At 38.0% G+C, this 11,775-nt stretch overlaps 1 protein-coding gene across 1 annotated transcript in view; it reads left to right on the top strand.

The window, feature by feature from the left end:
- The window catches only part of pik3r1 (phosphoinositide-3-kinase, regulatory subunit 1 (alpha)), a 67,433-nt gene that overhangs the window by 1,028 nt on the left and 54,630 nt on the right, over positions 1-11,775 (top strand). Inside the window, exon 2 of the mRNA XM_063049344.1 lies at positions 1,040-1,728. Coding sequence (XP_062905414.1) covers positions 1,398-1,728 — 331 coding nt within the window. The 5' untranslated portion in view covers positions 1,040-1,397. The remainder of the gene's footprint in view (positions 1-1,039; positions 1,729-11,775) is intronic.

The following is an 11,775-nucleotide window of genomic DNA, read 5'->3' as shown; positions in this document are numbered from 1 at the left end:
AAGGTACAGTGCATTGAATGTTTGAGGTTCGTTTGAGTAATCAGATCCACATGGTATAATGCCCAGGGAGACTTCCATTTCCAGTTTGCACTTTTCTTCAAAGCAAAAACAAACTGCAGATGTCGGAAATCTGAAATAAAATAACTATACTGGAAATAGTCAGATGACAAGTCATGAGCCTAAAATGTTAATTCTGTTCCTGTTTCCATGGATACTGACTTAACTGCTGAGTATTTCTTAATTTTTTTTCCACTTAAGGACTTCATAGTGGAAAAATTGCTATTCAAGATATTTGTTTATGCATTATTTGTCCCATGTTTACTCAGCATGAACTAATTGTAAACAAAGTCAATAGTTTGGTGAATAATTGGCCATCTAAAGCTTTTCAGAGTTTTAGATTTTGTCATGGTAATTTTGTGCAGAAATTTATTGGATTGCCTTTATCTTCAGTTCAACTGATGAACTGTCACAATTGAGCTGTTTTTCACACTGATCTTGTTCTTTGTTCCTTGTTTGCATGGATGATCAAAACTACTGACACTGGCTTTCAGGGTTCTTTAATTTTTTTTATAAAGGTAGCATCAAATTTCTATCTGGTATGTCATGTGGATTTGCAGTTGGAATAATACCCCATGTTAAACTTGGCTTTGGGGTCAAGTATTACACCAAGGGATTCACAAAATGTCTCAAAAATTAGCATTAATTCAAATTTGGTAATGATGTGAAGCCACTATCATGTAATTTTGTAATGCTACAGCTGGTTCCTACTTCAGTGTCAATCTAGCTCTGGCAATTTGTTCCCCTTTTAATAACTGACCAACCTCAAGCTATAAATGTAAAGTTTGATCTTATATTAAACTGGGTTGTTATGTCGTAAATTAGTTCTGCATTTTCTGGACCATATTCAAATGCATAATATAATTCTTCATTTGGATGAGCTATCTTTGTATGAATTAATGAGTGGTCTGTTATCATTTAATCCTTGTTTAAGAAGTGTTATATTAACTTCTATTAACAAAACATTTCTCTTCCCTTTTAGGTTAAAGCCAGTCAGAAAGGCTATTATCAGTGGATGCAAATTGATGTTTTCTGGATATAGTGGATGGAGCATTAAAAGATACTTTGAATAATTCACCTCAGGAATCTTTAAAGAATCTGCTGATGTCATTGAGCAGTACAAGTAGTAGTCTTTCTTTTGAAGAACAGCATTACTAATTTTTGGAAATGGTAAGAGTAGTTTCAGGGACTTCTGATTAAGCAAGCAACTATTGATAAATACTTCATTTGGAGAATCCATTTTCACTTGAAGAACATCCATAATTTTTGAATTTCATCACCTGATGTCTACATAAAGGGCAAAACATCTTGCATGTTTTGCATTAATAACAATAGAGAAAATGAGCGCTGATGGCTATCAGTATAGAGCTTTGTACGAATACAAAAAAGAGCGTGAAGAAGACATTGATTTGCATACTGGTGATATACTGATTGTCACCAAAAGTACTCTGTTAGCCCTGGGTTTCAGCGAGGGAGACGAGACGAGACCAGAGGAGATTGGCTGGCTCACGGGCATAAATGAAACCACGCAAGAAAGGGGTGACTTTCCAGGAACCTATGTAGAGTTTTATGGTCGCAGGAAGATTTCTCCGCCGACACCCAAGCCACGTCCTCCCAGGCCGTTGCCTGTGGCTCCAAATCCATCAAGACCGGAAGATGCTGACCAGCAAGGTCAGTCTTTTCAGTAATAGTTGGGATACAAGATACAAGCTGGGAAGGATTGGTGTGGGTTAAGGGGTTGCAGCTTGTATCCAAACTCCAGCTATATAGTTATGCATATACTAGTAAAGCACATAGTTTTAGAAAAAGAATATTTCCGCAGATTAATTTGTGCCTAATATAGTGGAAAGTTGAAGAAGCAATAACAAATTCTCTTGGCTAAATTAAAAATCTGGCTTGCTTCTGCTTTTTAACAGGATATTTGCACATTAATCTGTTAGGTTCAAGAAAATGACTCTTTGAGTCCGTTAACTGATTGGGGAAAATGCCTGCGTAAATTTAGTTTGTGTCTCGATCTGAAGATTTTGAATTCTGCTGCGGTAGAATTAGTTTAATACCAGCAGACATTAAATAATTGGAACTAACAACATTTGACAAATACTAAGAGAATGTTCCCTCTGGTTGAGAAGCCTGGAACCAGAGGTCTCAGTCTCAAATTAAGAGATAAACTATTGGGATTGCAAAGGATGGTGAGTGCTTTGAATCTTCTGCTTTGGGGTTTTGTAAAGGTTGTCTCATTTAAAACAAGTTGGTAGATAAGGAATCATGGGGTTTCAGGAAGATGGACCTGTTCTTGATGAATCATGGCGAATAGTCAGATTGAAATGGCTAGCTCATGTAATTTATATTTACAATGTTAGGTGACATTTTTAAAACCTGCTAAAGTCCTGTAAATCTTGAGTGTATGAATTCGGCTTTAACAGCTTGTTGAGAATAAGAACAGTTGCATTGTTCAGTCTACCCTTTGAGACCAATCAGTTGCACTCCATGGCTTGTATTAGTTTGCTGAGGAAAGTATCACTTACTTGCATGTGCAGAGTTGAGGAAAGGAGGAAAATAGTAGCAAAAGTCTGAGAGAAATTAAAAATGTTACTGAGCAAGTTTTCATTCTTTCAGACTCCTGATAATTATAAATGCTACTTTTTGTACATTTCTCACAAAATAGAGAATCTCCATTGATTTATTAATTTGGTGTGTTATGCTTTTGATCTCAGTCACGCAGTGTTATTCTTGTGTAATTGATGGAATGTACCACTCTCAGGTTAAATTTCTAGTCTTGTTTATGCATCCTACAGGAATCCTCGTAGATTCCATTGGTGAATATGATGGCTTCAGCCCTCTAAACCACCTGTACACTGCCTTGCATCTTTACTCTCTTAGACACCCCCACTTTGTGGGGGAAGATTGGAGAAGAGAAAATAGATTCTGATCATGCAGCCCTATCTACCACCCTCAATTTTATATACTTTTATCTAGTGACCCCTCAGTCTTCTCTGCTGCAGGAAAAATAAATCCACTCTACCCATTCTGTCCGTAAAACTGAAATGCTCCAATGTAGACAGCATCCTGGTAAATGTCTCCTGCACCCTGTACAGTGTGGTTGCATCCTTACTATAATGTGGCAACCAGAACTGCATATAAAACTCCAGATTTGGCATAACCAAATGAAGTTGTGCCACCTTCACCGCCTGTCTGCTTGTCTAGCCAGTTTCAGGGATCTATGGATTTATACCTACTTTGTCACTACATTCTAGGCCCCAATTATTTCTACTTTAGAGCACAAAGTACATCTCTTCATACTTGTTGAGGTTAAATTCCATCTGTTATCAGTCCACCTAACTTTCCAGCTGACTAATATAACACTGTAGCCTAGGGCAGTCCTCTTTGTTATCTGCAACACCGTAGTCCTGTTACAGCAAACGTATTCCAGTTTCAACACAGGAGTTGCTAAAGGGACTCGGTCAGTCAGGCAGCATCTAAATGGATAGTGGACATTTTGGGACCTTTCATTTGGACTAAAAGATCGAGGGAAGATGATCCTGATGAGTGTCAGCCCGGCACATTGTCTGTTTTCCTCCACTGGTGTTGCCCAACGTGCTCAGTTCCTCTGTTATATCTTCTGTTGCTCCATATTCCAACATCTGCACTCTTTAATCTAGTTTCAAGTTTCTTATTGTTGTCATAGTTATACATACACAGTGTATAAATGCCATGAAAACAAGCTTTTTGCAGATGCGCGCAGTACATTATGAGGGCAAGATAAGTTGTTGTAAACTTTAATGAATTTTGAGCAAAATAAGCAGACTTCTAGTACAGTTATACCTCCTACATTCACTTCTGAGTAATTAATGTATTTTATAAATGTTATGTGTCCCAGCATAGATCCTTGTTGTATACCTCTAATCAGAGACTTCCAATCAGAAAAAATAACCTTCCATTGCTACCCTTTGCCTCCTATTTCCAAGCTATGTCAACCTTGAGAAATTTTGGACTTTTTTACTGTCTATAATTTCCTGACTGACAGTGGTCGTGAGCCACCAACTTGAATCACTGCACACTGGTTGAGAATTCTGGCGTCTGGGCCCAGCAGCGGAGGGACAGCAATTGCAATGGTGTTTAACTTAAAAAGGGAAATGCTTCCATACATTTTGAGATCTTGTCCTTCTAAGTGAGGCTAGAGGCTGTAGGTTTTGGAGGTGCTGTTGGTGTAGTTTGGACAGGTACATGCAGAGGATGATGGTACTGCAGCCACAGTGCAGCAAAGGGAATAATATTCTTACCCATCTAGTACTAGTCAAGCAGTCCGGTTTGATCTGGGAGCTGACCGATTTCATAAGAGTTGTTGGAGCAACTCAATCCAGACTTGGGCATTCTGGATGGTGGAAAGACTTATTCATGTCCTGAAGTTAGTCACTCACAGCAGGGTATGCAGCTGGTTGCCCACCTAGCACAGATTTTTTTTTATCTGGTCTGTTTGAGGTTCTGGTTAGTTATGATTTTCTTTCTCCTCTTTCTTTCCCCCCTTCTTCCCCCCCCCCATGGTGAATGTTGGGGATTTGGTGATGGTATTGCCATTGAATAACATAATTTTTGGAGGTGGTGATTTCTAATTTTGTAGCACAATCGTTACTTGCCTGCCCATGCCTAGATGAAGCATAGACAGCTTCATTTTTGATGGGTTGCAAATGGAATTAACTGTGCAAACATCATTGAATATCCCCACTACTTGTGAAGGAATGAAGGTCATTGAAGCAACTGAAGATATTTAGGTCAGATATACGATCCTGAAGAACTTGAAGTAGTATGCTGGGTTGGGAATATTGACCTCCAGCCACAACTATCTCCATTTTGTCTGAGGTTTGACCATTGGACAGTTTTTCCCCCTTTGATGCCCAGTGATAATGTTACCAGGGCACTTTGATGTCACAAATGTAAAGAACAGTCACTCAGTTTGGCTCTGGAAATTAGTTCTTCGGTCTATGTTTGATCTGAGATTGTGATGCAATTTGGTGCCAAATAGTTCTGACAAAACGACATTAGGGAAGATTTTTGTAATAAAAGGTGAGATGTCCTAAAAGTGAAGTCATTACTTAACCATTCCTCCATGTATTTTTTTTTACTTATGGTATTCATAATATAAATTCATTCATCTGGAACACTTCTCTATCATTTGCAATTTCTTTTGTAACTGGAAGAATGAGTTACAAAGTTCTGCAGGCTTAGGAGAAGGTGAAAAGTTGGTTCCTGGTTTGTAAGAAACATCTTTCCTTTCAAATTATACATCTTCAACAAATAATACTAGTCTGTTATGCTAAAATTGGAATTATAACAAAGAACTGAAAACATGCTTGAAAATTGTATACTTGGGGCCTGGTTTTAACCACAGCATTGGATCTTAACTGGAATATAACTTTTTCCAAAAGTGCTATTTGGCTAGCTAGACTATAAGTGAATGTATGCAAAATGCTGAAAGCATATCTTAATGCAGCCTTGGTTCTACTTTGAAAAGAGTGAATCCACTTAAGGTACCTGTGGGTTGGACTTGGTTTGGCTTTCTTCAGTGTGTGGTAAGTTATATAGAGATGCAAGGATTCTCTAGGTTTGAGGAATTAAAGTTTTTGAAAATACTTTATGGAGACCAATGGCTAACTTTTGTTCATAATATGGATTGAATTTTTCAATTGTAATGACAACTATCAGTGGAGTGGGTTATTTCTGCATCTATTCCATAATACCCTGTCCTAATTATTAAATGTTCTGGTATGCTTACCTACATAAGCTAAGGCATTGGGTATTAGAGTTAAAATGTCATGTTGCAGCTGTGTAAAACATTGGTTTAAATTGTATTTGGAGTATTGTGTACAGTTCTGGTCACAACTACAGGAAGGACGTGGTAACAATTGAGAAAGTGCAAAATAGATTAACCAGGAAGTTGCCTGAAACTGAGCATTGTGGTTACAAGGAGAGATTGGATAGGCTGGCTTTAGGAGGCTGTGATGACCTGAAGTTTATAAAATTGAGAGGCATAGATAGAATAGATCGCTTTTCTTTTTGCAAGGACATAGTAAAGGGCATGGATTTAAGGTGAGAGAGAAGAGATTTAAAGGAGATCTGTAAGGTATGTTTTTCACATAGTTGGAAGTATCTGGAATGAGCTGCCAGAGTAGTGGAGGACAATTAAATGTATCTGCCTTTTACACAGTAGGCAAATAAGTTTAGTGTAGGTAGACATCGAGGTCATATGGATCACTGGCATGTTATTTCATGCTCTATGGAGTGTATATTTAATGACTTGTATGTAACGTTTACTCTTTTTTTTACAGTTGTGTGGGCCAGCCATTGCCTAAGCAGGAAATGTTTGCATGGCCTGAAAACTGTGCGGCACTTTAAATTAAAATAATATAGGAAAAGTTCCTGCTGCGCGACAACGGAGGCTATGTGCACAGGAGTATTTCAGTTACTGCACAGTCATGCACCTGCACAACTTAGAGGGAAAAGATGAAATATTAGATTTCAGAATTTTAGCTGCACGTTACTGCTCAATAATGTGAACCTTCTAAATTTTGGAGTTCCAACTCTTCCAGATTGCTTTCTAATTTTCCCGCTGATCTTAATGTTTGCAGTGGAAAACCTCTGCTCTGCAGAATGGTACCATCTTGTCCACTACAATATGTTGCCCCTGCAAGATCTGTATCTGTCATGTCTGGCTACTGTAGTCAGACAATGCTTTCCAAGAATCTCCAGTTGCATGAAAGAGTGACCTATGGTTTCATCTAGCAAAGGCACGAAGGAGTAGGAGGAGTGTTGTGGAGGCTGTGGCTGCAGGACCTGAAGTAGGACCTCTTATCTCACTGTCTCTGCAACTTGGGCTCCACCTAATGAGGCCATTAAGTTCTGCCTCGCCCTATAGACCCAAATTCACATACAAGTCTGCAACCTACTTTAAATGCAGGTCTATCGTAAATGCAGAACTGTTTGGATGGGAAACATCTTCCCCCAGGCCATAAGACTACTGAACAACATGCGACCATGTATGAATCTCACAATACAGTTTCATCGCATATGTGATGCCAGCAGTGTTATACTGGTTGTTTTTTAATTTCTATTGTATATGCACCTTATTATTTATGGTAATATTGCTTTGTGTTTATATGTGTGAGCTATATGTACTGTTGTGCATCTTCACACAGAGGAATGTTGTTTCATTTGGCAGTATATGTGTATACATTTGAATGATAATAAACTGAGTTTGAATTTAGTACTGACAAGTAAAAGTCTATCACTTTGAAGTATTTTGGAGCACTTTTTAAAAATCTGGTATCGGCATAATGGGTACTAAGATTCATTTGAATTACTATCCTACCACCACACCACCACTTCCCTCCTAGTTGTTACTTTGTTAGAGATGGGCACTTGTATATGAATTGTTAGCACAGGAAGGATGCAAAGGGAGGAAATGCATTCTGCTTCCTGATACAGGGCAGTGGGAATTGTTGGCTTTCTGAAAGGAAGGTGTGAACAGTTAGCTGATGTTTTATAAAGGAAGCTTAACTTGTGCAGTTTTCTGAATGGCTTCAAAAAAAATAAAATGTGGTTTCTATAAGTGGCCTTTGGAAGTGGTTTGGATTGTAAATCTGTCCCTTCCCACATTAAACAATGTGTACCACTGCAACAGGACAATGTCATAAGTTTCCATCCTTTGACAGGCCCTCTCCATTCTGCCACTTCGCAGTTCTCAGCACAAATTTTACACACTCATTATAAAGATTAAGATACAAGGTTATAAACCTTAATGTTTTCACATTAAAAACTTGTGTTCTGTCAAACTGACAAACTTTCAACCTATGCCATATTGATTTAGAACAAAACACAAGCATTTGTTAAAATCAGAAGTGAAGTTGCTATCAACACATTAGTATTTCTTAAATTCCAAGCCACTTGGTCTGTTTAAGAATGCCCACTTGCATTTCAATTTCCAGCCTTCCTCACAAAACAATCTTTTAATATAACATATGCATCTATTTAATCATTTTTTTTAAAAAAAAGGGTTAAAAGATAAGCCGCCTGGCTTTTTCCCTCTACCGCTCAAGGTTGCCACTAGAAACAGATTCCTTCCTGTTCCCCTATTCCCCTATTCCCCTATAAAAGTGCAGTCTCTGCTTATTGATCAATGGTAGAAACTATTTTTCTTCTTTTTTTTTGAATGTGTCCTCTTGGGCTATCTGTTAACCTGTACTCTGGTAAGTTTCTGTATCTCCACATACTGGCAGTGAAAAGCTTTTGATCAGTCTCTTGCATGTTTTTCAAGATTTAGATCCCCTTGAGCTTGTGTGGATTTGTACATCTTTCTCCAGTTTTTAGTTATATTCAGTAACAAAGCTAGCTATTTAATCCACAGTACTGCGGCAAAATGTTCCATTTTCTTTTAACTTGGTGTAATGGCATTTGTCTTTGAGTTTCTGCTCAGTCCTATAGTGGCCCTGCATTGATTTCCTCAACTAACAAAATGTGTAATGACCCTTGTCCTTTAAAAGCATTTGCATATGTGGGGTGTGGTTGGTTAAGCTTTGGGTTGTGCATGATGATGAGATTTCATTTAAATCTTCTTGATCTTCTATGATCTCTTTAGTTGGTGTCTTCCAGGTGATCAGATGTTTTAAGTGTCAATAATGTAGAACTTCTACATTTAGTGATGTACCTAAACTGTTCTTAGTGCTATCTGGACTTCATTACATTGTAAGATTTAAATTTTGTGCTCTCATGCCCTGTTTGTAATATGCAAACCACTGTAAGCCTTTAACAAATTGCAGTTGCCAGTTAAGGTGGTACCCGATTTGTACAGAGCCAAGGAGCTGGAAACTGCACCAGCCATTGCTAGCTCATTCCCTTGAGGCCCTCCATTGGTCAGGGTCAACCATAGATGTTGCATCCCAGATCCCATCTGTCTACATGGTACTCAAGCCAGGACAGTACAATATGGAGAGCAAGCTGTAGCCCATGTAACAGGCCCCCTTTCTCCCCCTGGTTTACACAGCTAATGAATCAATACAGTTTGGCATCAGTCACATCGCAGGAATTGCCAGTCAGTGTTGAACTCAACATACCACTGCCTTTGCTTCAGAATTTTTCCATGAGGTGTACTCTCAAAGCCTTCTCCATGAGTCATTATAGCCACTTGGTAGCAGAGGTTTGAGATTAGAGTTTTCCTTCTAGATGAGCTGCCAACCACAGGTAACAATCTCCACCTGCCCAAAATTTAGTTTATATAGTGTAGTCACATATGTGTAAATTGTGATAAAGATGAATGGTGTGTTTTATCACGTTTGATTAATTGTTTAACTGATTTGCATAAATTGTAATTTTAAATATGAAAATCAAATTTAATCTTAACTGCATTTCAAGTGTTTCTTAAAGATCCCTGAGGTGATCTGGGGTTTTGGGTTCCAAATTACCCTATTCTAATGTGTCTAATGTGTAGATCACTCTGCTTCACAAATGGTTGAGGTGACAGCACTGTGGGGCATAGGGACTATGTGACCACAAGAAAGTGATGTAGCATCAGGACAGGGGATAGGAGGGCAGTAGGTGGTCTCAAATAGGGCTGGAGCCCATGTGTTAGCATGTATGTTTCCCTCTTCCTGAATACTTAAATTGAGTTCATGTTCCTTTCTCTTCAAAATGCATGAGCATATCCTTTGAAATATTCTCTGCCCTTTCCTCGAATCCACAAGTCAACTGTGTTTTCCCTCTGTAACATTATTCCCTGCCTTGGCCATCTGAATCCATGTTTGTTAACTCCAGGCTTAATAATTTCATTCTTAGCTGTCTTTCATCATGCTTTACAAAATTGAGGTGTATAGAAAATCTGTTGCTTGTATCTTGCCGCTCATCAAATCCTATTCATCCATCACCTTGGTGGCTGCTGAATTGCATAGGGGCATTGTTTAAATAGGTGGCAATTTTCAAAGTTCTCTAACTTGTTTTCAAGTCTCAACATGTTCTTTCTTCTAAATGAATAATTCCCTTAACATTCCTGGGAGGAATCAAATCAGAAATGCTGAAAATACTGAACAGGCCAGGCTCACTTATGGAGAGAAATGACACTCGGAGAGGGCTGGATCCAGTTCCGTACTCTTAGTCATTCCTGATCTTATTCTCTTTGTTTATAGACCGGTTTGGCTGTTGGGCACAATGCTCATGAATTACCTCCTGAAGTATTTCCACTTTTTTCCCCCGCGGGTTTTAATTTTTTTTAAAAAGCAAAACTTGTATTTCAATATTTGGATTATCTGGCCTAATATCTTACTGTTACTTTTGTTTACACGGAATGTCAGAAGAGCACAATCAATGTTTTGTTCCTTTTAAAGGCATTCTGTAAATGTTTATTAATGCTTATAGACTTTGCATTTTGTTAGAGCTCCAACTGTCTTATCTGTAGGTATCTTTACACTGAAATCCTGAATCAGGGTTTATTGCTAATTACTTGTCGAGTTGTTTTGGAAACAGTTGGATGTTGCATAGGGAAAATAGAGATGCTGCCTAATAGACTGCTTTAAGACTTGCTCTGTCTCTGCCATTATCAAATGTAAGTCCAGTACTGACTTATTTCTTCTCACATTAGAAACTAAGAAATTAATACTCATTTCATATTCTGATAAGACTGAATTTCAATTGAATAACCAAAATCATTTCAATTTTACTCTTGTAGCATGTTATTTGGTTTTTTGAATACATTTTAAGTATAGAGGCCTTGAGTGATAATGATGGAATCTCTTTAAATGCTGAGTCTAATGTTTTGAGTCTAAAATAAAGATGATAGGGAATGTCAACATTGTTACAACAGGGCAAGAAGATGAAATTTGTTTTGCACATCTAGCTGTATGCAAAAGTAAAGGTTCCTTGTGGCAAACTCCTTGGCATTGTTTCTGTGTTGAGGCAGCAAATTCATTAAATGAAAATCACCTACTCTTTAATCAGTAGAGGGGATGAGTTTGTTAGTAGGAGGGCAGCTCCCTAGCAGAGGAATTGCACCTTGAAATTTCTTTACATATAAGCTCTTAAAAGCAAAACCCTTAATATATAATATTAATGTGGTCTTGTTGAGTGACAACTAGAATTTTCTTAATACTTAACATCATAAGCACCTATATTATGTACAGAAACATTTTGTACTACAAGATTGTTGGTAATTGGGCTTCCAATTAGTGGATGTTCAGCACTGAACTTTACTGTTGTAATTCAGAGCATCAACCAAGCGTGGAGTTGTTGCTAACTGCTAGTGTTTTCGTAACATCTGTTCTTCTGACTTTCCTTATTTGATCTAGTAATCCGATTTCTTGTTAATTTAATAATTTTTACTGGGTCACTGTCAGCACTTGCCTTTTATAAGGCATTTTGTGTACTTAATATCATGCTCTTTTTAAAAAAAAATGGGTATATACAGCCCTCAGTCAAAGATGACATGATTCTTCTCAGATTTTGAGCTGTTGGGTAGGAACTGCAGAATCTTGCAGTGGCTGATAGGGTGGGTTGTTTATGAGGTGGTTTGCTGTTTTTTTTTACTGCTTATGCAGAGCTTCTGTTCGCCATTGCTACATGGATCAAGGTTTTCAATGTTAAATTGAAAATTCCTGCCCCAGTTTAGACATGGGTTCCCAGGAGTAGTTGAGAGTGTTGCATTTCAATGACTTGGATCTGTTTTTCTGTCTGACCTATAAT

Source organism: Mobula hypostoma, chromosome 5 (genome assembly GCF_963921235.1).
Source record: "Mobula hypostoma chromosome 5, sMobHyp1.1, whole genome shotgun sequence".
In the NCBI taxonomy this organism is placed as follows: domain Eukaryota; kingdom Metazoa; phylum Chordata; class Chondrichthyes; order Myliobatiformes; family Myliobatidae; genus Mobula; species Mobula hypostoma.
This window is presented reverse-complemented; position numbering and strand designations above follow the sequence as displayed.